The 26987-nt window shown below is 43.6% G+C and overlaps 3 protein-coding genes across 3 annotated transcripts; all 3 read left to right on the top strand.

Annotated features, from left to right (window-relative positions):
- Positions 1-1044: 1044 nt before the first annotated feature.
- Positions 1045-2779, top strand: fabp4b (fatty acid binding protein 4b). The gene is made up of 4 exons (XM_080472227.1): positions 1045-1183; positions 1284-1459; positions 1537-1638; positions 1710-2779. The coding sequence occupies exons 1-4, from the start codon at positions 1111-1113 to the stop codon at positions 1761-1763; spliced, it is 405 nt and encodes a 134-aa protein (XP_080328353.1). The 5' UTR covers positions 1045-1110; the 3' UTR covers positions 1764-2779.
- Positions 2780-3668: 889 nt separating this feature from the next.
- Positions 3669-6822, top strand: LOC308114799 (protein FAM8A1-like). Its single transcript, XM_080471981.1, has 5 exons — positions 3669-4175; positions 5009-5129; positions 5508-5631; positions 5771-5910; positions 5992-6822. Exons 1-5 carry the CDS (start codon positions 3704-3706, stop codon positions 6134-6136), a joined length of 1002 nt encoding a protein of 333 aa, XP_080328107.1. The 5' UTR covers positions 3669-3703; the 3' UTR covers positions 6137-6822.
- A 10419-nt stretch (positions 6823-17241) lies between these two features.
- Positions 17242-26270, top strand: LOC308114394 (ataxin-1-like). Its single transcript, XM_080471250.1, has 3 exons — positions 17242-17627; positions 21289-23361; positions 24216-26270. The coding sequence occupies exons 2-3, from the start codon at positions 21556-21558 to the stop codon at positions 24900-24902; spliced, it is 2493 nt and encodes an 830-aa protein (XP_080327376.1). The 5' UTR covers positions 17242-17627; positions 21289-21555; the 3' UTR covers positions 24903-26270.
- Positions 26271-26987: the final 717 nt, after the last annotated feature.

Here is a 26987-nt window from a genome sequence, read left to right as displayed (position 1 = left end):
CCAGTTTTGTTCTCTCTCTCTCTCTCTCTCTCTCTCTCTCTCTCTCTCTCTCTGTTTTTAGTTTTGTTTGAAATACAAACCATTATAGCGAATAGGCCATTCTGTTTTTTTTTTGTTTTTTTTTTTGGTACTGCAGTATCTTATTGAAGCCACTGGAAGGCAGTGCACAACAGTCCAGCATTTCTACCCAAATATTAAAACTGTGCAGAAAAATATTAGTTAAAAAACATCTGATGACTACTATAAAAGATAAAAAAAAAAATAGAAATCGAGAATCCTGGTGTTGCAAGAAAAAGTTCAACCACTTGGGATTCTCTATATGGAGTCAGGCGAGATTATGGATATTAGACAACACAAGAGCAAAGTGAACTGCTTTTCACATGGCGCCACCTAGTGGTGAGAGCCATCATCAAAACTCTCCACCAACTGGACAGTATACTACATCTGTAGAAATCTACTTTACAAATTACATAGTAATTCAACTAAAAAGGTGTGGGAGAGGAGAGGGTTGTATTTGATTGAAATACATTATTTTTAATAGAAGTACGCTTTCAATTCTGGCTGCTCTTCTGTTTATTTACAAATTGAAATCCTGTCTTTCATTGTTTTGAGGATGATTATGTCAAAGTTGATCTCATGGGGACAGACGAAACAGGTGATTTTCATTTGAATATATCTTTTCCCATCCTATTAAGTAAATCACAAATGGTCAACTTAAAATAATATATATAGTTAATTGAACTCCTGAGGAGGTCTGAGGAATGTTCTAAATGTGACTTTGCTCTGCATCTTTTCCTCCACTGGAGCAACATGCAGCCCGGCACACACCGACTCAGCTGACATTAATCTCACATCATGACTGTGATCAGCGCTCGAGCACGCCCATCACACATGTCATTAAATCAGATTTATAGCCACGCCCACTAATCCTCTCGTTTCCACGGCAACGCTCCGACTGCACCTGCTCCCGATTGGTGGTCCAGACCCCAAACACGTGCTCCTCTGGGCTTCAAATAGACGCCTCCTTTCCTCCCTCGCGCCTTTCCATCCCAAACCGAACCTTCCCGGGAGTCGTTTCGCCTGCGCCGCAGTCTCTCCTTCACCTCCATCATGGCCGAGCAGTTTGTTGGCAACTGGACCCTGATTTCCAGCGACGACTTCGACGAGTACATGAAGGCAATCGGTAATGTGGCTCTTGATTTCATTGCACGGTGTTTGATGTCGGTGCACTCCTGCTGCAGCAGCAGCGTGCAGCTTCACACTCGGGCCTCCATGTGTTGCAGGTGTGGGCTTCGCCACAAGGCAAATGGGCAACATGGCAAAACCCAACCTGGTGTTCAGCGTGGGCGACGATGGGCTCATTTCCATGAAGGCCGAGAGCACGTTCAAGACCACAGAGATCAAGTTCAAGCTGGACGAGGAGTTCGAGGAGTCCACCGCAGACGGTCGAATCACAAAGGTGGGTTCCTCTTCTCCCCGTGCAGAATTCAGGGCTGGAGTTTGTTGCATCTCTCGACTGACCCACGTGCCTTGCAGACCACCATAACTGTTGACGGTGGCAAACTGGTGCAGAAACAGACATGGGATGGGAAAACGACCACACTGGAACGAGAGATTCAAGATGGAAAACTCATAGCAGTGAGTAACCGAAGTTTAGTCTTGGAATTTTACCTTTCGGTTTCTGAAACTAAATGAACTGTCTTCAACAGAAATGTTACATGGGTGACGTTGTTGCCGTGAGGACCTACGAGAAGGCTGCATAATACTGAGTCTTCGTGCCTTGACTTCCTGTCCAAGAAACCAAAGTTGTGGCCAAACCTGCAAATAAATTCTGAACTGTAAAACCTGAGTGATTATTCAATGTCAATTATTGGGGCGTTACTTTCATGTTTTGTTTTTAATGGGATTAAAACTTGTTTCAAAATATTTATTAAGCTTAAGTGTCAATGGCTGACATATAGAACATTGACTCATTTTTATAGGAGCATGAGGTGAACTTTAACTCCAATGTTTATGTAATATGGCAAGTTGTCTATTCTACCAATGTGTAAAATGTAGAACTTGCAAGGGGGTGGTGTAACAAAAGCCTTTTGTTTAAGTTAAGAAGCAGCATGTCCAAATATCGGAGCAGGCCTATTAAGCACGGATGTGGGAGGTGAATGGGCTAAATCCCTCCTTGGGGGTCGGGAGCAGTGACCTCTGTATGAGGCCTCTTGTCTTGGATGCACAGACATGGAGTTCAAGCAAGCACACATAATTTGTTTTAATTAGGCTTCTTTGGAGCAGTAGGCTGAGGCATAAATCCTCCAGATTTCCAGGCTGTGGTGAATGACTGACCCCAGGAGGTGGTCAAGCAACAATGACTGCAGACTAATGGCAATCCGATTCATTGTCTGGCGAGCTGCATGCACACATGCCTTTCTAGGAATATGTGCACGTTTGGAGTGTATGGTGAAATAACTTGGTCTTCATCAGCATTCAGCACTGTAGTTAAATACTGATGGGAGTTTTGTACACTTCAAAAACTTTTTGAATACGCCATTGTTGAGGATTAGGCTTACTTTGGGTAGTGTGTGTGTGGGTGCAGACTCATTGAAATGGTTTTACCCCTTTAAACACAATCGGCTGAAATTCTTGTATGGACTTATCCACTCTGGCTAATCTTGAATGGACTCAGCAAATTCATCTGTGTTCTATTCTATACACATCACTGCATTAACTTATTTGAAGTTTCTAGCAGCAACTTTTGTGTCACAAATGGGTTTGAATAAAGCAACTTAAAAAAAATTTTATATTGCCTTGGCACAAATGATTGCATACTAAAACAGATTTTTAAAACATTTCATAAGTTGATGCTGTATGAATGGAAAAACTGCCCATTACAATTATATTTACTTTACAGAAACATGCTTGACCTTTATGGTCTGGTTTTAGTCATTAACTCCTCAGTTACTGGGTTACCCATCATTTGTGAAGCACTGATGTGCTTTTAAAGATCTGTCTACTATATTGCTTTATACTGGAGCAGATGTCAGCTATGGGTGAAAGCAGGGCACTGTGGACAGGTTGCCAGTCCATCAGAGGGCAAGCATAGACAACCACACACATTCACAACTTGGGGCAAATTAAGGTCTTAAAAAATTAACTACACATGCATGTTTGAAACAGGCAAATGTGCAAACTCCACACAAAGTGCAGGTATTTCAACCAAGACCACCTCACTATGAGGCGAGCATTAACATCTGTATCACCTGCTATTTATTTTATCAATACTTATAGTAGTACGTATCGTACACTACTATGCGTTGTAGATAGAGCACTCATCCAATCATTCCACTTGGTTTTGCTCCATTAGTTGCTCATTTGAATGATTACATAATTTGAAGTCGAAGACCTCACTGCAGCCTGAGTCTTGCTGCTCTTGCAGAAATGCAGCTCCCCCCTGTGGCTAGTTTTGGTAAAGGAAGGACGCGATTAGACGATACCACTGTTCTGTGATAGAGGGGGGTGATAGCAAATTTATTTGAATTTATAGGTTTAGTCATGAATGTGTTTTAAATACACAATTAAAATATTAACATAATGAATCAATATTAGGTTCAAATGATCCCCTCCCCCCCTCATTACTGAAACATACACCACCGTTATCTCGTTAATGTTTTATCCCAAGAGTGACGTCGCACGTCACGCAACGCAGTCAAACATGGCTGACAAAGAAAACACAACTATGGAAGTCGATAAAGGAAGAAATAAATCTCCAGCTAACCAAGAGAAGCCACTCGTTGACGAGCTCGCCCAAAGGATTGGCGACCAGGACGATGCGAGAGGCAAGGAGGACGCGGCAGAGGGCCGTGTCACGGCGGAGTACTGCGAGAAGCTGCAGGCATGGATGTGGCAGTATTACAGTGGATATGTCAACTGGCAGAGCTGGCTGGCAGCGTCAGCCATGAGCTGTCCGTATTACCTACAGCCGCCGAGCGGGACGTCGACAGCCGCTGACCTCCAGTCCCAGAGCTGGTTTAACGGGCCGTTCAGTCTCACCTTGTCGCCTTATCCACCTGCGGCCGCCAGCTCGCCGGGCAGCCGTGCGGGTGAAGCCGCCGGCGGGGTGGCTGTGGCCGCTCAGCCGCAGCAGCAGCAGCAGCCGCAGGAGAATGGAAACGCTCCGCGACCAGGTGAGTCGAGGATAATGAAACAAAAAACCCTGGTGAGCTTTAAAGAAAGATGATACGACTATAAAATGCAGTGTAGAACACACCCTGACAGAGACAGGAGTTTCCTTTCTGTAACTGTAGTTCAAAAACAAATGATTCAAAAACATCACCAGAAAAGATTTCCAGACTCTTCTAGACTACATTTACAAATGCACCATTTGCGTGTATTATTAACAACAAAATCCTTGTTTATCTTTCAGTATTATTAGTATATATGGAAAAACCTGCCTGTGATCCAGACCTTGTGTTTGTGGCCTTGTGCTTTCTGCCTATGACCCTGCAAATATACTTTTATTCAACAATTCTGCCAGACTGAGTTACACTTGAAAAATATCCACAGGCTCGTCTGCTTCTAGGTGTGGCTGACTGTAAAGTCTGAAAAATAGATTTGCCCTTTTATATGACTTTTTGATCATTTTGTCTGCTTTTATGTCTTTATATTGTGTTTAAACTTGTAGTTTAACTGTCAGATATACCCAACCTCTTACCACTGGGAAATATTACAGGAAGGCCACATATTTGGCAGGCACACTCACATTTATACAAGCCTTCCCCCTTCGATCTGTGAATATAATGAATCTGCTACTTATGAATACGAGAGACTGTCACTATTTTTATTGTTCAGTTAAACTTACAATCCAGGCTTCGTCACATGATATCGACATACCTTCTCATTTCTGTTTTGAGATCGAAGTGAAAAAAAAACTTGCTGTTCAAGATTGACCTCCCTCTGGAATTCTTTAAACATTTACAATATTGAATTGCTTATTTTGTTTGTCATTTTCTCTCACCAGGTCGGGAGTATAGTATTCCTTCACCTCTCCAAAGACTAATGGCTGAGATGGTGGATTTCTTCATATTGTTTTTCATCAAAGCAACCATAATTATCAGTATTATGCACCTCAGTGGAATCAAGTGAGTTCATTTTACTTGCGTAAGGTGACAGTCGGCTTTCTGTCTTAACTGTTTAAGCTCATTGTTTAGGTCATGGACTGATTGTCTTTGAATTGCCAGAAGGTGGCGTGAAATTCCAAACACCCTCCTTCTGCCAGTTCATACACTGTGGACACATCACAGTTCACCTGCACGTGCCCATGTGGAACCCTACCAATAATTGAATGTTGGTGTCCAGTGCATCCAGCATGAATATATGTTCATAAATCATATAACATAAATGTGAGGCGCTGAGCAGGAAAAGTCTAAAATGAGTTTATTTTAAGCTTTGAGCTGACAAATTCTGAGAAATCCTGTTTTAGATATCAATGAACTACCATGTTTACCTTTAATTTTCAGAGATGTTTCCAAGTTCGCCATGCATTTTATAGTGGAGGAGATAGACGAGGACACGTCTATGGAGGAGCTGCAGAAAATGATGCTCGTTGCCCTCGTGTATCGGATATTGGTGTGTTTCTATGAGGTCAGTACACAGAAAAACTTGTGTATCCTCTCATGGTCAGGAGATAATTATGTGAGATTAAAAAGTCTTAAATAAGAAGGCGTTTCAATCTGTGGCAAAGACATCAGCCATTGAGGCTTCTACACTTTTCTCCCTGTAGATTGTGTGTATTTGGGGAGCCGGAGGAGCCACTCCAGGGAAGTTTCTCATCGGACTCAGAGTCGTTACTTGTGACTCGTCCGTTTTGGTTCAGCCAAACAGGGTTCTGGTCGTGCCAGCAACTAATGTTTCTCTCTCTGCGTAAGTAGTTGATCTACAAGCTTATATTGGAAGTTATATGGTAGCACGCGTAACAACCTCTGTTCCCGTCTCCCTCTGCAGATCAACCGTCCGAGCCTTGAACAAGAACTTTTCTATTGCCTTCTTCTTCCCAGCTTTCATCACACTCCTGTTTTTCCAGCACAATCGGACTGTCTATGATATGGTAGCAGGCACCATTGTTGTCAAGCGCACCAGGGCCAGATGATGCCAAAGTGCACAGACGAGAGGCCGACAATAACTTGGAACAAGGCACAGAGTTAAGAGTTTTAAATAAAAGAAAACCATACCTGCAGAACTTGAACGTCGCCTTCTTCAAGGTCTCGTCAAAACACAGGAGAAATGACATCAGTATGAGCTATTTCAGTTCCCTTCAAGTCGGGATTGGTTCTTGACACACACTGTATTTCTGCATGTGAATCTACATGCTGCACTCGGAAACCGCTCCTGAACCAATGTCTGTACTGAACACGGGGAAAACAATGATGGGAGACGCAACATAAAACATTGCCTGGTTTTTAAATCTCGCGCAGGTTTAAGGTAAATGTCCCACATCAGTTAGTATTTCCACCGTTAACCATTCATTTATGAGATTATACCTTCAGTATGTTCTTGTATTAAATCTTTTTATGGTCAGATTTTATTGTTGATTAATCTTTGTGACTGTTTGGGCGACACGTGTCGCTCGGCTTACTCCCCTGAAATCCCCGGATTTAAAGGAACATTCAGATCTCCTGAAGGAGAAGATGATGTGTCAGTTTTGCTACAACTTGCTCCTCCTCTACATAGCCAGCATGTGTGTGATTGAAGGGTTGATGTATTTACACACTTTATGTGATTGTTTTTTGCATTTGCAAGATTAAATGAAATCACCACTAATTCATAGCAACCGTCTTACCTATTCCTTACTTGTCTGCCATCTGGTGTATTGGAGTATGCTATATTGACATTGTGTTGTGTACCTATCCCATACAAACAACAACTTTCCTTAGTTTAGTATCCACCTACAATCCAAAGGCATGAGAGTCAGGATATATGAATTGGTGACCCTGAAATGCACATGGGTGTGTTTGTGTGTCGGGGATTGTGCTCCTTGTTGTCTTAACCCCTTCACGTCTTCAGGGAGTATCCTGCCTTAGCTTGGTTTTGTTAGGCAGATTGTTAGACGTAGAAAAAAAAGAGACTGGGCAGAAGGACAGAAATATCACCAAGGACGTCCATGAATGAGTAAACAAGCAGTGAAAGGAGGCGCTGCCACACTCTGCATGAGTGAACACTGAATAGCTGGGTGAGTAAAGAATTACAACTTGTGAACTTTGTCGCTGACGAACACATTCAAAGTCCTGCAGGAAATTCCAGACTGATTGTTGTGATTATATACTCTTCTAGAATTGTCAGAACCCTAAATTCTACATACTTAAAGGTTAATGTTCCCCAAGAAGTTTTCACTTGCACAAACCCTTGAGATTTGGTCCAAATTGCTTTACAAATCTGCTTTATTTCATCCAACAGAATGCACTTAAATATGACAAACATTAATTTCCGGTGTCAGAATTCTCCCCTTTGGCATGTGATGCTGTACATTGATGTTACAGATTGTTACAGTAATGTTGGTGTTCTGTTGACAATTGCACTAATGTGAAAACCTACATTATTGAATCTAATTTAGAACAATGGGAATAGATTTGGTATCTTGCTTCATTTAAACATATGACCAAAATGACAATCAAACCCTACTATGATAAGTTTAGTTGGTGATCAAATCAAGAAATGGATTTTTCCAGTTGTATAAAAAATGAAACACTGAACCCAGTGCCAGAGGAAAATTATGTTTTTGAGTTTTGCGCCACCTAGTGTCTATTTTTGGGTCATGCAGCTATTACTTCAGTTCAGGTTGGCTGATGCATCATGAAGAATGGGCTCACTGCACTGTGATGAACGCAGTGTTTCATACAAAATTATGTTATTTTTGGGTTGTCCGCTTGTCGTCACGAAAAAAAAAAAAAACCTCCCTGTTTGCCCGTGACATGATTCAGTCTTTACTAAATCTTCAAAAAAAACCACCCCAAACTCCAGTGATTCTGAGACATTTGTCTGGTGCTTAAAATGAGTTCTCTGGCATGTCACTAATACTTGGGAGTGGGACTGCGGAAGCTCCAATTGTTGGCAAGTGTTGACATGGTGATTGTGTTAGGCTCACTAAGTGGCAGCTTCAGCTGACAGCCACAGATGGTACTCCCAGATTACAGAGTGACCCCCCCCCCCCCCCCCCCCCCCAAACTCCACCCAAGGCTGCCATGCACGATGCCATAGGCAATGGGATAATATAACTCGTAGTCGGAGCTTCACAGAGGTCTCGGAAGTGTGGGCAGACACTACCCACCACCAATACTGCGCTGGATACTGAAGAGTGTGCGTCGCTCAATTTGGAGGTGGAGGCATGTTTGTAATCTATTTTTACATTGACATGCTCTGGCTCGTATCCAATGGAGAATATGCGGGAGAGAGACTTATTATTCACAATAATTTGAGTCAAACTTTTGTGTGAAACTATTTGGCATTGCAATAAGTCTCTCAGCCATGGCAGGGAATGAAAAAATAGCAATCCTGTTTTTCTCCCCCCCCTAAAATATATATATACATATATATAATAATGAAAAATTGTGACATTAGTATGTAAATCGCATCAAGCATCATCTCTATTTATAGAAATAGTAAGGTGGGTGGAAGTAATAATGGCAGTGCTGAAAGTGATTGCTGCTATTAAGAGATGATAGAATTAGATGAAAATATTCCACCTTTCTTTTTGAGAAACAATCTGTCAGATGAGATTGGGGAAGTTTAATGTCCTCTGTCTAATAAATATCACAGCAGGTTAACTGAGAAAGTGAACATAATAAAAAGAACACAAGAAGAGTATGATAACTTCACCTGTGTACGGGTGGATCATGCCTGCATAATGTTTTCCTCTTTTTATCACATGATGTGTTATATCATGCGTGACAAACGGAGCTCCTTGTTGCCACATGGCATGCCATACGGTATTGAGTTTATGCAGTGCCCAGGCTGACTTCTCCCCACCTTTTCTGGATCTTTTAAAAAGGCTCACATGCTTATGTGTCTGTATCTGCACAGAGCCACGTACAGGCCAGAGGGAGAAGGGAAACAGTCTGGACTGAAGATCGAAATATTCCCTGTTAGTGATCAAGTTCCTGGCCTTAAAATTCATTCATTCACTCACCAAATCCTCCTGTATGGCAGGTGGCTGCTGCTCATCACACACACACACACACACACACACACACACACACACACACACACACACACACACACACACACACACACACACACACACACACACACACACACACACACACACACACACACACACAGCGGCAGGCTCCAGGTGTTGGGCTGAAATGCTGCACGCTGTTGTTGTTGCCGCTCCTCCCAGTGTGTTTGTGCATGCTGGTATTCCTCTCAAGTGGAGTCAGTAATTACAGGCTGGCTGGGTTCTGCCTGAGTGGAAGGGGCTGTTGATGAAGAGGAGACCTGTTGACTGGGGCGGGAGATGAACGTCTGCTAGAACGCAAGAGGTGTCGCCGGCTAACAGACGCACGCAGACGTGGCATGAATATGCACACACTGCTCGCGTTAAATTAGTGTTGTTCACTGATAATTTCATTACATCGTCCATTGATTGAAGTTCGCCGGGTTGGTTTGGCTTGCAGTGACTTAAAAAGAAAATCTGTCAGATATTGTCAAAATGTATGGATATTTTAAATTTGTATGAATAAAATATGTTTAACTATACCACTGATTATACAATATACTATAAGAACAGGTTAACTGGTCATGGATCTGCTCATTTTTTTTCATGATTGAAGTAAAACTGAAACCTGATTGTTGTTTTGTGGAAGAAGATTTAATACGTCTATGATTTCACTTTACTTTGAAGATATTTCTGTATGTTTTTTCCACCTTAAAGAAAATCAAATGTATGTTCCATTTCGTGATAACTGATGGTGGTGGTGGTCTCGTTTCTTTCAGCACTGAAGCTGCTTTAGATTCTGATGAACGGTTTGCAAACTTCCACTGAGGAAGCAGATGTTGAGAAAAACTATGTAACCAAGGAGACATGACCAACATATTATTAATGTCGACAGTGGAGAAAGAGGAAGTCGAAGAGAGAGAATGAACTTAGCAAACACCAACTGAACAATTAAAAAAACATATTTCATTCTGGTAGTCCAAACACTGAAGAGATGTTAGTGGTCGCCTTCAGTTTCACCACTTTAGTCTGTAGTATCTCTTTTCTACAGTCTGGGATTTATTACAATTTGCGATTACAGTATAATTTATTCCTAATTTAAATGTGATTGTTTTTTTTAGGAAGCTTAAATAGTTTAGTCCATGCTGAAGCTTATTTCCTTGTTTTTTTTTTTGTTTTTTTTTTTAGGAGAGAATTGAGATGAACTGAAGATGATCTAAAAGCACTACCGTGTGTGTGTGTGTGTGTGTGTGTGTGTGTGTGTGTGTGTGTGTGTGTGTGTGTGTGTGTCGGAAAGGCACAGCATTCATACCATTTTTCTATGACATAACAGCCAGTTTCTGGGTGTTTGTGCTTTCGAATACTGGAGAAATCTGCTTAAGGCAGCAAGTAGCTTGAGTTGTCAAGACAACCATGGATGCTGCGTTAGTGACTGCAGAGAAATTCAGCCTCCTCTCGCTTTGTGAGATTGTGTTGATTTTTGGGGAGCATGAGCTCAGTTATGAAAATGCTGCACGTCTGATGAGAAAACGAAGGGTGAGAAAAACAACAACCCCCAAACACATCTTGCCCCTTCTGTGGTTATGAAATCTTCGTCTTGGCTTGTGACATATTTTGTGTCTTCATCACTGCTCTCTCCCCTGTGTCGAGAGAGAATCTGTGCCTCAGATTCGTCTTCACCGGGCTGAGGGGGTGATGAATATTTTTGCCTAACAACAGCTGCATTATGCAAAACAATCTAAAACTGCAAAACAAACTGAAACCTAAACATCAAAGCAATTTAGTCTGTTATAGCACATAAATAAAACAGCGGTTAAATATGATCATAATGGGAGAAAACAGCAGCTCGTCCTTTTGAAAGATAATTAGACCAGCAGAACAGAGGAAACGGTCTGTAGCATTTTGACACAGACTTTCACACTCATCCATCCATCTTCTGCAGAGTAAGGTTACAGGCTGCAGGAGGCCCTGCAGCCCATTCCAGTTTATATTGTGTGACAGGGTACAAGGGGAGACCCTGGACTGGTAACCGTTCAGTTACACATTCTGCATGTGGTTGGAAGTGGAAGAACTCCTGCACCCACCGGGGAGAAACATGCAAATGCAAGCAATCAGGGATATCTGTGCCACTTTGCAGCAGATTAGAGCATATTTTGTACAATTCTTATCACAATAATAAACAATCATGTGCTGAAATGGACTGTAGACAGAATAGAACGAGGACAGATGGATGGAAGAAAACAGTTAACGCTATGTGGGTCCTTTTTCTTCAGTTTACCTCAGTAAATCAGTAAATCCACTGATGAGCATCTCTACAACTGATTCCAGTGTGGGACCATCTGTGTGGAGTTGGCATATTAGGTCATTTTGAATTCCTAAATTGTTTGTAGATGTGAATGTGGTGTCGTGTTAGCTCTGTTACAGCTCTACATATCTGTATCATCACTGCTCTCATTTATTAGTTTTTGATATATTTTGGAACATAAGAGAATGGATATTTAGTATTACTACTGCCCGCCTACATGCCGAAGTGTCCTTGGGCAAGACACTGAACCCCAAACTGCCCCCATTGGAGTGACAGTGCCTTGCATGGCTGCAGCCTCCAATGGTGTGTGAATGTGTGTGTGAATGGGTGAATGTGATGAGCTATGTAAAGCGCTTTGGGGCTGTTGTCAGCTAAAAGGCGCTATATAAGTTAGTCCATTTACCAATTACCATTATTAAAGATTAAATAATAGTCTCTCTGTAACCCTGGATTGCAACCTGCTCTGTAAAAAAAAAAAGAAAAGAAAAGAAAAGAATAAACTGCCCCCTGTTGTGTGAACTGGGTATTGAACTCTTGGCGGGCTGAGTCTCACTGAGGTCACTGAGGTCATTTCAGGGAAGGTCGAGCTCCCTGCTTGAATATATAAAGGTAGGAAGAAAACAGCAGGTCTCAGTCCCATTATTAGGCTATACGTGTCAGAGAAGTTGTTTCAACTTTCCCGTCTCAACAAAATTGTTATTAGCATGTTTGGAAAATGTGATTTGAAGCCAGAAGAAACTTTGCTTTCTGGCTCCATATTATACTATTTTTTTTCCCTTTTTTTTTTTTTTTTTTTTGTCTTACTGATTCATTTGGCTCGTGCGTTTCAACAAACCCCATCAAGTCCCTTCAGTGGCTGTATTTCCTCCTCCACAAATCACTCCCACCCAATCCTTTAGTTGCCTAAACTATGTTCTGGAGATGTGCGTAAGCAGTGGCTTGCTATTTTCAGCTGAATGAAAAGAGTCTTGGCACTTGGACTCGGGATGAAATCTGTTTTGTTCTGCTGAATTTGGCATTCACCACATGCACAGTATCTACATGAAACAGAGTTAAAGAATTCAGTCTAATGAGATCCTGCAGCAAGACCACAACTATTAGACCCAGAAGCATGAGGCTTGATCATTTCTTTTCTTTTCGACCGGAGGAATTACATATATAGAAAGATTTTGTTTAGGATTTCAATTTTTTTTTGGTAAACAGAGTCATTTTTTTCTTTTGTCAGATGTCGGCTGAAAATAATAGTAATTATTCTGATGTAACAGGTTGATTAAATGGTTGTTGATCTCCTCCTCCACATCAACGTCCACTGCCTCAACTATGAATCATACTGCTCTCGTAAAATGTTTTGTATGGGAGGCATGAAGACAAACAGAATAAAACCTCTCCTGACTAGGTTAGTTGAGGTAAAAAAAACAACAACAAAAATTATACTGAGAAGGAAAAAAAACAATATATATGTATATATACTTAACCATTTCCTGAAATTTAGGATGGATGTTTTTGCCATTTTATAATAAATGAGAACTATTTAGATGAACTATTAATAGAGTCGTTTCAGAGCTGCAGCCTCCTGATAATTCATCTTTTAATCATCCAAAGACTGTTCAAGGTCACGTTGAACTCTTGACATTACTCAACAATTAGCCCTTTGTATTCAAACTTTGAATTCACAAACATTCTCTCCCGGAAGCCCAAAATGAGTACTAATTAAAGTAGAATATAACTGAAGAGATGTAATATTCACACTCCTCTTATGGAGCAAACACCCAAAAAAGCGAGGTGAGGTCAGTATCACCTGCCCGGTGGATTCGCTGTCCCTTTGCTCTTTTCATTAACTGCTGAATTCACTGCCTTTCAATAGGCTCTTTCAGCGTGTCATGCTACTCCACCATTGAGCTACAGCCACGTTACCACCCATCTTTCTTAATGGGGACTGGAGACCGTGGAGCTGCCCTGTTGCCATGGCAGCAAGCGCTTTCACATTCTCCCCACATCGCGTGGAGTATGCATGTTGTTTCTTCCAAAACCGGAGCGCGCCACAGCCAGAGACGGGTCTGCTCTCAGACAGAACCCGAGTCGAGGTTATTTACCTCCCGCTCTGATACCAAATGCCCTCGTAATCCCAGCACCCACACTTCACTTTCCATCTTCTGTATTACTAATGCATGGCACGTCACTGTGGCTGCTCTCAATCTCTCACACACTGAACTTTACTCAAGTACTTTAACAAAACAACTAAATATATATGCTTTTCATTATTATCAATATCAATATCATTATTATTATTATTATTATTATTATTATTATTATTATGCAGCTTCTACTTCAAGGTGAATGTGGTTGAATCAGAATCAGGCAAACACAGCTAATCTTCAAGTAATTTTGTTGATGCAGTAGATAATACCATTTGAGAAGCTGGAACCCAAAGAATTGGACTCCGTTCGCTTGAAAAATGATCAAAATGATTAATCAGTTATAAACATAGTTGCCAATTATTTTCTGTCAATTGACACAAGGATTAAACAAAGACTTATCTCATCTCTACAATGCAGTAATCCTTTCATGTTGTGAGAAGCAGAGTAAGAAGTGTTTTTTTCTTTTTCTTTCTGCTTTGTTCCCATCTGAAACCAAACTTTGCAGGGCTTCATCTACTAATTACAGTATGCAAAGATGAAAAATGTGCTGATGTTTCACTTTGTGCCGACTTTTCCTTGATGTGCCGAGATACACTCAGACTGATTCAGTTATTTGTGCAATCTTGACAATCATTGTTTTGTAGTCCAGGGGTTAAGGTTTTGTCACAGTGCCATATTTACTAAAGAACTGTGCCAACAATAAATTGTTCTAAAATCAATTTTAATGTAATTGTTTCCATCAATTTAATCATATTTTATAGAGAAATGTGGTACTTTCTGACCTGTACTCTTATTCAACAGCTACATGATAGATAGCAGATGTTCCCAGGAAATGCTAAGAAACACCAAGAATGAGGCAATTACATCAGAAGAAACGGCGCCATGGGAACCATCTTCCTATGTCCTATATGTGACTATTTACAACATACAGGCTTACATGCAAGCTCTGTTTACCGTGTAGGACTGAAATCAGTGATACATGTCTGGACTTGTCCTCTGTATTAAAGGACACTCACTTGGCCACATTTGCTGTAACTTGCATGGACGTTGTACAGGAAACAGGAGATGATGCTTGGATAATTGTTTGCGCCAGTTTCAAGGTAAAATGATGCATCTCTTCAGATTTGTGTGCGCCTGTGGACAAAAACAGGAACTTGTGTTTAGTTGTGCAGTTAAGGTTGTACAGTGTGATAACCTGCAGCAACTGGAGCCCACTTGGATTTTCATGGTGCTTTTCCACCGAGACATAATGGAGGAGAATGTGAGGAAGAGAGACATCTGTGTGTTTAAAAATGGAGGAATGCAAGTACAATGCAATGGTAATTTGCTGAGATAGTGGTGTGCAGCTGCTGCTTCTTCTAGATCTGTTACAACTACTGGTTTAACATTACACCTACTATCAACTGTAATAGTACTACTGTTGCTGCACTTCAGTTACTTAATAGTTTAGGGGTTTTCTGTGGCGAATGTTTGTACTATGACAGATTTAGGTATGGTTTGACATTCTCCCTCTTATTAATTGTGCACCACACTGAGGAATGTGACACCTGTAGCTCCCACAGTGGAGAGCGAGTGTGATCACAGAGCACATGCAACACTGGCAGCAAAACTCCTCTGTCAGGTTGGACTACAATCATAAGCATGCAAGAGCATTCAGTAGCATCAGTAAACATGTCAACAAAGGCTCGGTATTCCTGATCTGTGTCGAGGAGTTTGCAGGGGAGAAGCCTTTGATCGGGCTACAAAGAGCGAGGCAGATTTGACAGCTCTGTCTTCGTGCACTCTCACTCTTGATCTCCCGCCTGCAACTGTGAATGTCTCACTTCTGTACAACTCAAACTGGATTTGTGAATTCTCTGAGGAAAGCTTGTTTCAGCTCACTTGGCCGACAATAATTCTGACCTTCAATTTACAGTGAGCCACCCGGAGGAAACGAAAACTACAATGTCTCGTAGATGCCCTTGTGTTTCTCAGTGGGATCACGCCGCGTATCACACTGCCTCTGTGGGGGGAAAGTGTAGTTCCTGAGTTTTACGTTGGCTTGGCAGCTAGTTTGCAGATATATGAGTCACAGTGGGAATATGAGGCTGCAGCCTCTTGGCAAAGAATACACACAGATTCAACAGCTGGGGAAACACAGTTTCAATATGTGGGTTCAATGTGTGTGTTTCCCAGCTATCTGCAGCTTTTGGAAAACAGTGGTTGCATATAAAAATCTGATTTTAAATACCTAACATGCATGCACATAGTGGAGAAACAGTAGGCACTCTCACCTCACCAGAAGAAAACCTTGACTTCGGGTCGAAGCATGTTCTCCAACGAGTGCATGGGTTTTCTCTGGGTACTCTTGTTTCCTGCCACAGTCCAAAAACATTCGACTGAGCTTGGATTTAAAATCACAGTATATGTGATATAGACAGCGAGGGTCGGCTGCAGCTGCAAGCTGAAGGGATGAACAGGTGAACATGAATGGTGTATATAACAAATGTAGCATCTGAGTAAGGAAAGTGTGCATTATCAATACAGGAGCAGGTAGACTGATTAACAAATGAAATAAAATAAAAAGTTTTCTCTCCATGATTTAAAAATAAATAAATACAGAACTTCTCTGGATATTTTTGCCATTCATGCATGCATTAATAAGGAAGTTATACTTTCTCTGGAGCCTTTATGAGTTCATCCTGCAAGATTGTGATGGCAGCAGTGTTTTGTTGTTGTCTTTGTTTTTCCCCAGTCCGCAGTCAAAGAGAGGAGGATGAAGGGACGCCTTGCTTGTCTCACCTGCAGCAGAGCAGAAAGCCGGCTGGCCCGGTGCTGAGCTGCCTGTCTACTACATAACTCTTTCTACCTTCAGCTGCACAGGATAAGGAGGAGGCCTTTGGGTGAGGAGGGCCCCAGTGCCAAGTGTCTGAGTGGGTGGGTGGGTAGTTGGGGGGGTTATCAGCACTGCCTGCCTGCACTGAGGGGAACATCTCTGGGGAAGAGATTGGGGAGGCCTGGGGAGTCCTGATGGGTTACTCTGCTGCTGAATAGAGGCTGAGAATGTAATTGTAGGGCAGCTCACAGGGCAGATTAGGGGGAGATTTGTCACTACGGGGAAACTGCATATGAAATTGTACGAGAAGGGAGCAGTGCATTAATGTGGCTTCGCCGTGCTAACACACAAAGCAATTTAATCCTCTGTGGTTTTCTCCTGCCCGCTCGTCTCAGTGTTTCTGCATGTTGTATATGCCCATGTAAATATATCCCACAGTTGTTCACATTCATGTAGTACGTCTGTCTGAGCAAAACCCTTTCTGAATCTCTTCTCGCTCTCCCTCCCTTGCCCTCCGTCTGTTGCTTCCTCCCTCCCTCCCTCCCTCTCTCTCTCCCCCCCTCCTTCTCTCCCTCTCTGTGTGTGTGAGCGTAGTCTGGGCGCGGAGCCAAGTAGAGTGTGTTTTTTTGAATGAATACCTGATGCGGCTGATGAGGCTGGCTGGGGGAGGAGCTGTGTCAGTGGAGTACTGAGAGAGAAAGGAAGGGGAGGGAGGGAGGCAGAGAGGGAAAAGGGAGAGAGGCAGAAACACACTGAGCAAGAGAGAGAGAGAGAGAGAGAGAGAGAGAGAGAAGCAACCAGGCAGAGAGGGAGCTGGCGGTCTGGTGGCCTTGCATAACACACGTTGAAGCAGCCTTGCACGCAGGTCTTGGTGTGAGCTTCAGCAGTGGGGAACTTCCTTCACCGTCAGCCCATTGCAGGGGCAACTGGATCCTCCAGACCGGAATCCAGAGAGAGGAAGGCAGAGCTGGAGCAGCCACAGCTCAGGCTCCAGGAGAGAGAGCGGCACAAAGGAGAGACTCAGGAAGAGGAGTCCTAGGAAACACGTCTCCAACACACAGACAGACAGACACACACACACACACACACTCACACAAATACGCACACACACAGTGACAGGCAGCAAGAATCCTTGGACATGCTCTGCAAACAGTGGCTGTGGAGAGACTGGTGAGCTATTCTTGGTACTTTAACTAGGGGAGGGGAGGGGGGAGGGGGGGTCTTTTCTTCTTGATTTGTGGCATAGTAGTATTTTCTGCCCTGCTACTACACTCATGCGCGCGCACTGTCATCCTAAAGCCCTCAGAGGCTACAGTCACATCATCGGTCCCCTGATCTGACCACGGTCACCACTGTGGGATGGAGCAGTGTTGACCCTGTGCATCAGTAATGCTGCTGGCTGACAGGCATGCCCGTGTGCACGCCTGTGCACGTAGATGGTGCGATCAGTGCGTTTGTGCGTGTGTGTCAAGCAGTGATGCAGAACTCTGGAGTCATTGTAAAGACAAACAGCCTGAACCTCACTGCCTGTTCTTACTGTCTGCTTTAGTCTGCCACACGGTCGGTCCGCCTCTTAAAGGTGCAGGCACCACAGTTGTAGAGAGAAGGGGCCGTAAAATGGCTCTTTTCAATATAAGAAAAAGCAGTGCACTGTATTGAGCTGCCCTGTGGTTAAAGCAGCTCCCCTTGGAAGGGGGGATTGATGTGAGGTCCTTCTTATCTGCAGCGATTCGCACGTAAACGCATGTACATATTGTCTTCCATAGTACCTCCCCCTCTCTTTCATGCCACAGCTCAGATTGATAATGATGTTTTTGTTTTCTATATATAGCCATTTGCAGTAGAGGGTATTCACCGAGTATTTATAATTGGTCTTGCAGGTGAACCATGATGCACAGCTGTCCTGACAGCAAGTTTGTCACCACTATGTCCTTGCATTAGCTTTTTATTTTTTTCTTAAATCATTTGCATAAAGGTACATTTGAGGACACTGCTGCTAAAAAATAAATAAAAAAATTGGGTTGTCTTCATGTTGCATCTCTGCAAAATCCCCCGCAGAGAATTGTTACTGCTACGGAGCCATGGATTAATGCAAGGAGTAAACACAGCGGGTCTGTGAGCATGTGAGAAGACTGGGGGCTCTGGTGGAGGACATATAGAAAGGTGGGGGGACTGGAGAGGCTGCTGCATGAGAGAGAAGATGTAACTCTGCCATGGGCTTCTCACCTGGAGACAGCAGTGAGGGGACGCTGAATGAACTCATCTCTACCACGCAGTGACGGCGGGCACACACCGCTGCACAAACCTATTTCTGTGGTTTGTGTAGCTTTTTGTGTGGGAGTATTGAGAGAAGATCACACGTAGGGGCTCGCTCCATCACTCTGTCTGAGCTGAACGGCAGCAGCGTGAAGAAACAGATACCCCCCCCACCCCTCACCCCCCACCCACCCACTCGCCCTCAATGTTGTCATTCTTGCATATATGTCTAAAAGGTGTCAGTTGTAGGTCTGGGGACTGACTCAGGGCTCCCATGCTGTGTGGTTCACAGTGACAATCATGTCTTGAAAGCTTTGTTCTTCATAGTATCACATAAGCCTTATGTTTGTTGGTGTCACTGTTCTAATAATAGGCTGACGCTGGAATATCTAGAGAGGCTTTTGGCTGCTGAGCTGTGTGTGACTGTGTGCAGAGTGTAGAAGGAAAGGGAGAGACACCTTCCTGTTTTACGTCTCGTCTGCTGACACTAGTGATGTTTCTGGCGGTATTTGAAAATCAGAGCATGCTGTCTTTGTCTTCCAGCAGTGCTATAAAGATAGGAGGTCCTTGTTCTTTAGATGTGATGTCATTACAGTGTTGACACAGTGTTGTTAAGGTGGGGTTGTTGCCACTGAGCGATGCTGCACAGCGTAGTTCAGACTGTAGCGGCGGCTGTGTTGCTGATCAGGGATCTCTCAGCTAGGTGGGGGCAATGGCGCTCTGATGCTGCAGGCGCTACTCAATGTGGGTCAGGAGAAGCAGCACTCTGTCTTCTTCCCATTCCCCCATCTTTTCTCCCTTTTCCCCTCACTCCTAATCTTCTTTCGGCTCTCACTCTTCTCTATATATCTCTCTCTCATTCCTTGCTCTCTCTCCTCTAACACAGTACTGTCTGTCATCTTGCATTGCCTTTTTCCCTGTCCTCCCCCTCACTCTCCTCCTTCTGCTTCTGTTTCCCTCTGTCTCTGCTGCTTTCCTCCTTTGTTACATCTGGTGGACCTTCCAGGCTAAATGGTTAGATATATTTCACAGTGGTTGTCGCTGCTTTTGGATGCAATGACCTTGTCATAGCCAGTGTAAGAAGTAGATGTGTCTAAATAGAAAATGAGCAAGGTCGCCTTCATTTTTTTTTTTCTTTTTTTTTTTTTTCCCACTCTGTGTATTTACGTAACACGTCTGTGGTTGCCTGCTGTAGTGAACCTCTGCTGTAATATGAAAGCATACTTTGGTATTGTCATGTAGAGTGGAACACACGGTGGGCTAGGGTGGATGTAGGTCCACACATGTGTCATATAGTCCATTTTGGTGCTGCCTTTGGCTAATGAACAACTTGGAGCAGTGTGCATTGACCCGCAGATAAGCTTGCAGGAAAGAATAACCACTCCAAAAGAGAAACTGTGGGAAAAAGGGCTCGCGCAAAGCAAAACGTTGAAAGTTGGTGCTATGTCAGTCTAAAATATACACGCCTTAAAAGTTCAAACAGACAGCATATAGAAGTTCAAGTTCCAGTGGCCCTGCTGACAAAAAAAAGTTCAAAATACGAGTGGCTACTTAAACTGCTTTCTGGGTTTGTTTTCGTAGTATGTTCTATAAATCACTTTGTTTCAAATAAAGAACTTGTTTCTCACGATAAACTTAACCCAGCCTTCAATTTGTCACGTGCTAAACCACGAGAAGTTTGACTGTTGTCCATCAGGTATCCCCTTAAACTTTAAAAAAAAAACTTAGGTAGTTAACTGGCATTGTTCAATTGTTTGGAAAAGGCCCAAGTTGTAGTCCTTCCATGTGTTCTGTGATCAGGTTAAAAGTATTGTGGTTTCATTTAATTTTTCTGATCCTTCCTTAGTGAGGGTGTTATATTGACAGCAGCCACACTAACTCAATACACTGTCTGGGATTGTTAAGACAAGAACCAAAACACAAACTCCTCTGAGGTCATTTCTTATCCTTTCTCTCTGTTCAGCTTTTGTACATCAGACCACAAAGCAAGATAACAGCCAATGGCAATACACATACTAGCTCAGAAAACTCCTGACCAGTGTTAAAATGTGAAAAAAGCCTTCTTCCTGTTGCACAACATATTTTTTTTTGTCTAGTATCTCAATAACTAATACTCATGAGCATGCTTGACAGTTAACATTTAGGTCCTTTGAAGAAGGATCTGTAAACATGTCTGTTGGAAGAGTGTACACAGAATCGACATGTTGGGTTGAAGTGCATCAGACTCCAATCAGATGCAATACCATCTAGTGGCAAAACAAAAGCACAACATCTTCACAAACATAAAAGCAGAGTGAAGTATTTTGGTGGTTGCTCTGTTGCATTTACAGCCCTGCTGGAACATTTTTGGAATATGGCTCGTAAACACACGGCTCTGCTCACTGAGGTGCTTCTGCAGTGCAATTAGATTAATGAGACTGAATTGATATTAAGTTACGTCAAGTAAAGTCAAGTTTATTTATATAGCTCAACGGCAGAAGAGGGCTTTCAAATCTTTCCAGCATATGATTAGAGATTTCTAATTTGTCTTCACATTACCTGAGGGCCTAATTTTTTTCTTTCTCTCTGCCCTCAGATTTCTGTCAACAGCGTGGAAGACGTGGAGCAATCAGAGATGATTCCTCATGAAGTCAGTGCAGCTCATTTTCTGAGCTGGAGTGACTCTGTCTTCTCTGGTGTGAGCACTGGACCTCTCCACCAGTAAAACACAAAGACAGCCAGAGCCACCCAGCATACAGAGAGGTGGGCCTCGTAACCACTGAGTGCTGGTGAGAAAGCAAGAAAATAGCCCTGGAAGAAACAACAAGTTATACCAAGGTATATTATAACCATACGTGGCACTATGAAAGCCAACCAAGAGCGGAGTAATGGATGCCTGCCGCCTAAGAAGCGTGAGATCTTGGCTTTGGAGCAGAGGCCGGTGGTAGTAGCCACAGCGACACCTCCTGCTGTGGTGGCTGCTGAGAATCCCCACACAGAAAACCTGGCATGGCTGGCCAGTGTGGCCAGTGAACGCTGCAAGTTCAGGGAGGCAGAAAGTCCGAAGTGTCCTGTTGTGCCCTCTTCCTCCTGCTCTCCTTCCACCTCTCTCCCATCTCCAGTGACCCCTCTTTCTGCAGTGCCCTTGGCTTCTCTGCCTGCAGTTTATCCCACAGCCCTACCTCAGCAAGCCGGGACCATCCAGTTTGCTCAGCTGGGACCCAACGTTCAGTTCATCAGCTCTGGACCCTATGCTGGCTATATCTCCTCTCACATCATCTCTACCAATGCGAATTCTGCACCCAACAGCTCGGGCTTTGTAGGACACCGTCCTCAGCTTGATGGTTACACCACTGCCCTCATTTCACCTAACACCAAAGGGGAGCAACAGTTTCAAATTGGCCTCTCCCCCACAGAACTGACTCCTGTTTCGCTACCAAGCTCCCCTCAAGTTACCAGCCAGTACATCCACCTGGACAGCAGAACGCCTCTGACTGTGAGTGGGAACACTGTAACCTCACCAACAACCCACCACCTTCAGCTTCACCCTCACGCAGCTGTCCTCCCCCAGACTCTTACCCTCACCCCCTCACAGCTGGTGGTTCAATATGCAGATGGTTCGGCTGGAAAGAAACCAGAGGGGCATGCCAAAGGTGTGCTCAACGGGGAGTTGGAGGTGGTGAAACAAGCGAAGGCCTCCGGCCAGACAGTGAACCATCAGCCAGTTCAGAGCTATGAGGCCAGGCACATCCTGCTCCCTGCAGACTATGGCCAGAATCCCGCAGGACTCCAGACCTCACTGGTGCTTGTAGCTCAGCCGAACCATGGAGCCGAACATGAGCCCGGCTCAAATAAAATCTCCATAGTTCAGACCGAGAAAGGAGGCATTTGTTTAGGGAAACCGGTGTCCAGATCATCATCGTTCACCTCCCTCTCCTCGGAGATGGTGAAGTCTGTAGGTCCTCACACAGTCATCCAGACAACAATATCCCCCGAGGAGCTGCCAGCCAGCCTTTACTCCTCCACACAGCCGCCCATTATCGGCTACATCACCAGTGCAAACCAGCATGCTGTCAGCTACCACGCCGCACTGCCACAGCACCTTGTTATTCCCAGTGGTCAGTCGCTCCTCATCCCAGTTAGTAGTGCCAATAGTGGCACAGAAATGGAGGTCAGTCGCACTGTCAGTGCCCTGACTGCTACTACGACACCGCAGATATCCACTGCCATGCCACATGCCTATCTGGCTACCGCCCTATCCAAGTGTGAGGCACTCGGGCCAGATGGACATCAACCACCCCCTGCTATGGCCCAGGCTCCAGCTTTGCCAGTGCTGCCCCCAAACCCAGTTCCTCCAGTGGTGACACCTCCCTCCCCGATTCCCACTCCTGCTCCCACTCCTGCTCCCGCTTCCATCCAAGCTTCTCCATCCATCTCCTCTTCCTCTTCCCCGGTGGCGCTTCCTCCGTTCTTCATGCGAGGCTCCATTATCCAGCTAGCCGACGGGGAGCTAAAGCGCGTGGAGGACCTCAAAACCGAAGACTTCATTCAGAGTGCGGAAATTAGCAGTGAGCTCAAGATCGACTCGAGCACTGTGGAGCGTATTGACAGTGGTCAAAGTCCGAATGCTGTGGTCATACAGTTTTCTGTGGGAGAGCTTAAAGCTCAGGTAAGTCGCTCATGACTTGTGTAAGATTCTTTTCAAGTTTCTTAGTTAGTATGTGTAGAATTTGGAATCTGAAGTTATTGGTACACATTGCTAATATATAAAAAAAAACAGCACTGATGCCTAAAAACAAAAAAAATAAATTAGTAATAGAGACTAGTAATTTCTACTGATATTTTTATGAAAGCGATAACAACTTTTCTTGAACAATCCAGTGAGCTTTCTTACTTCATATGAGCTTTTTTCATGCATGCTCGTTTTCATGGACCACATATCAGAATCAGATATGTTTAACATATCAGGGATTTGACTTCGGTAAGAAGAAACTGTGCACTCTCAGTACAAGTGTATACATTTAATAATAACAATAAACAAAAAATATAAACAGTAATTAGAGCCTAATATGTACAGGAGCTAAATAAGATAGTGGATAACAGGGCAGTACTGACACAAAATCGGCCATTGAGAGACTTAGAACCACTACTTTTACAGATGGATACATCACGACGTGTTACGTTTATATTTTTAAAGGATATCAGACGAGAGGCAGACATTTATCAAGGCTCACTTCTATTCAAGTGCCACAGTAAGTGGCGACAGGCGGCAGTGAGCCAGTAACCCTAAAGCTAAAAATCCATAAAATTTGATTATCTATACCGGTGCATTCTCTGTTTGAGGAAACACAGTAATTACACATGTAATTGTCTTCCCTTTCATCAATACAATAAAATTATGGTTCTGTTGAAATCCTACACATGATGCTTTGGAATGTTTGAGCTTATTGTAAAAATCATCAATTCTTATTCCACGTTGAGCAGAACGCTAACTGTGTGTGTTCTGAATGTGTTTCCCTGCAGGTGTGTGTGGAAGTGCTGGTGGAGTACCCTTTTTTTGTATTTGGCCAGGGCTGGTCGTCATGCTGTCCGGACCGGACCACAGAGCTGTTCGAGCTGTCCTGCGCTAAGCTGTGTGTGGGTGACGTGTGTGTATCGCTGACCCTCCGTGGATTGAGGAATGGATCCGTCACAGACAGCCAGGCTTTGGGAGCCAAGCTGAAAACTGGTTTCCTGTCTGAGTCCTGTCACAGCATGGATCCCAGTGTCAGGAACAGTATGAGTCCTCACGCTGCAGGCGGTAACAGTGGCCTCCTCATGAAGGCGTCCGGTACGGACCGGCTCGAGAGGCAGCAGGTCACTGGACAAGGACCTGGAGTAGAGGTACCAGCAGGACTGGGGGTAGTTCCAGGACAAGAAGAAGGGATCTACAGAGCTGGACCAATGGCGGCGGTCTCTGGGACTCAAGAAGTACGACAGGAATCTGTGAAAACTGACATGTCTAAACGACAATGTGGCGATCCAGAGAGACCTACGGTCCGTAAGAGACGGTGGTCAGCGCCAGAGCGGGACCAAACTGAGAGACCTGAGGAGGAGCCTCCCGTGACTCTCCCCAAACCCTCCTTCATCCCTCAGGAGGTCAAAATTAGCATAGAGGGCCACTCCAGTACTGGGAGTGAAAGATGTTTCGGCAAACGAGTGGACTGCTGAGGGAACATTTGAAATCCCTGTGGTTTACTTTGTTTCCCGTTTGTCTTTTCTCTTTATCCAGACTACTGTGTGATATAGACTTGAGTTTACGCAGTATTTACACATTTCCTGTCTTATCTTTTACTCCACACAAGTCTGATATCTACATTTGAAGTCCAGAAGATCATCTTCATAAGTGGTATCACACACAAGATCAGTGCAATCAATGCTGGGTGAAGAGTGAATGTTGGGCATGAATGGCCGCCACGCGTTTGAGAGACTGGCGTGTTACATATCGAGAGCTGGATCTCCTTTGTCACGGAGCTTTCACCTGTTAGATGCAGAGCGCTTTGCCATTTGTTTTTTTCTTCTTACGTGAACAAGCACAGACCCCGATGTCAGTGTGTGGAAAGTGGTTTGATATAATTTGAATAGTTTTGTGTGTGTGTGTGTGTGTGTGTGTGTGTGTGTGTGTGTGTGTGTGTGTGTGTGTGTGTGTGTGTGTGTCCGATAGTACAGAGTTTGAGTCCGAGAGAGTTGGTGTTTTAATGACAATGCTGAATCATCTTGGCTGTTATTTCTGCTGTCTTATACACATAATGAGGTTTTTGGCTTTATACTCGAAGGGTTTTTCTTTTTTTTTTTCATTTTTCAGATGTCTACAACTACAAGCACTGCTGCCGGTGGCCTTGTCTCTCTGTGTCGTTGTGTTTGTGCCTGTGTGTTGGTTCGTGTGTGTTTTCTTCTGTGCAACTTTCAAACAGAGCACAGGATTGAGCTGTGTGTGTGTGTGTGTGTGCGTGCGTGCGTGCGTGCGTGCGTGCGTGTGTGACGCTAGTTGCTGTGAGCTCAGTTATCAACCTGCAAATCAAGACTGAAAAGGCCTGAATGTAAACCACTCAGCTTGTCCTCAATACTGAATCACGATTCACGCATGTGCTGCTTGACATCCCACTGATATCCTGAGAATTCCACACCGGTGATTTCTTTTGCTCTTCATGTCGTGAGAACTTGACATTAAGCTTTTATCTCATACGTACTTTCAACGTCAGCAAGTTTAGCAAATTGAAACCCAATAAAAGCTGTGGTAGCCATACGCGTGAATGTCAAGCCTCTATATATAGAGTAAAAACAATTATTTCTACCCCCACCACCACATGACATTTTAACCAATACGTGTATGAGTTCACCGCACAATGAAACCTAACTTACAAATATATTTTTGACAACTTGTGGGCAACGTAACGACCTCCAAGTGTAACGACGGATGATGGCAGCTCCATGAAAAATACAGAAAAGCGACAGAATATAAGAAACAGCTGCCAATATGATGCAGTCCAGGTCAACACCACTGCAAACTTCAACCTCAACAATGAACATGGTGTTGGGAAAAAAGAAAAAAGAAAAAAAGGAAACTCTCTAACAATCTCAAGCCAAATCGTAACATCATTACCTCTGTAAAGGCAGAATTCATGGTGGAGCTGTTTCACAGGATCACTAATAATAATAGTAATATTAATTAAAAAAAAAAAGGCCAACGAGTGGAATCGCTCGTGCTAAGTTCTGCATCACGTTCACCAACTCTTTACCAACTTGCCTGTTGTGCTGTTTGGTGCTGGGCAAGTAGTTTATAGTCGGTTTATCAGAGCTTTTCACAAAAAAAACAACAAACAAACAAAAAAGGCAACGACATCTGCCTGCTGGGTCTAAAATAAACCCAGATGAGAGTGTTGCAGGCTGTAAAACTGCAATTTTAAAATGAAGGATGTTGAAAAGCTCTGATGAAGTGGGAGGAAATGCATGCAATCAGCTTGGGATTCCTTGTGTTTTACTTACTAAGATGAGCGATCATGTTCATTGCTTTCTTTACAGAAACTATGGCCTTAGATATACAATATGTACCTAGTTCACAGCAGCACAGGATTTTGTAGGGTTTTACCATTAAAACCTCAGTGACGGTATGCTTTCCTGAAGTCCATACCTGTTATATCAGTGACAACAAACTCCTTCTTATTGTCAGTAGACCAGTGTTCATGTCACTTTCTTTCTTTGAGTAGAGGAATAACCTATAGTTCGTACTCAGGAACAGCGGTAACTGTTTGTGTG

Source organism: Lipophrys pholis (assembly GCF_963383615.2).
Source record: "Lipophrys pholis genome assembly, chromosome: 9".
Taxonomy (NCBI): Eukaryota; Metazoa; Chordata; class Actinopteri; order Blenniiformes; family Blenniidae; genus Lipophrys; species Lipophrys pholis.
This window is presented reverse-complemented; position numbering and strand designations above follow the sequence as displayed.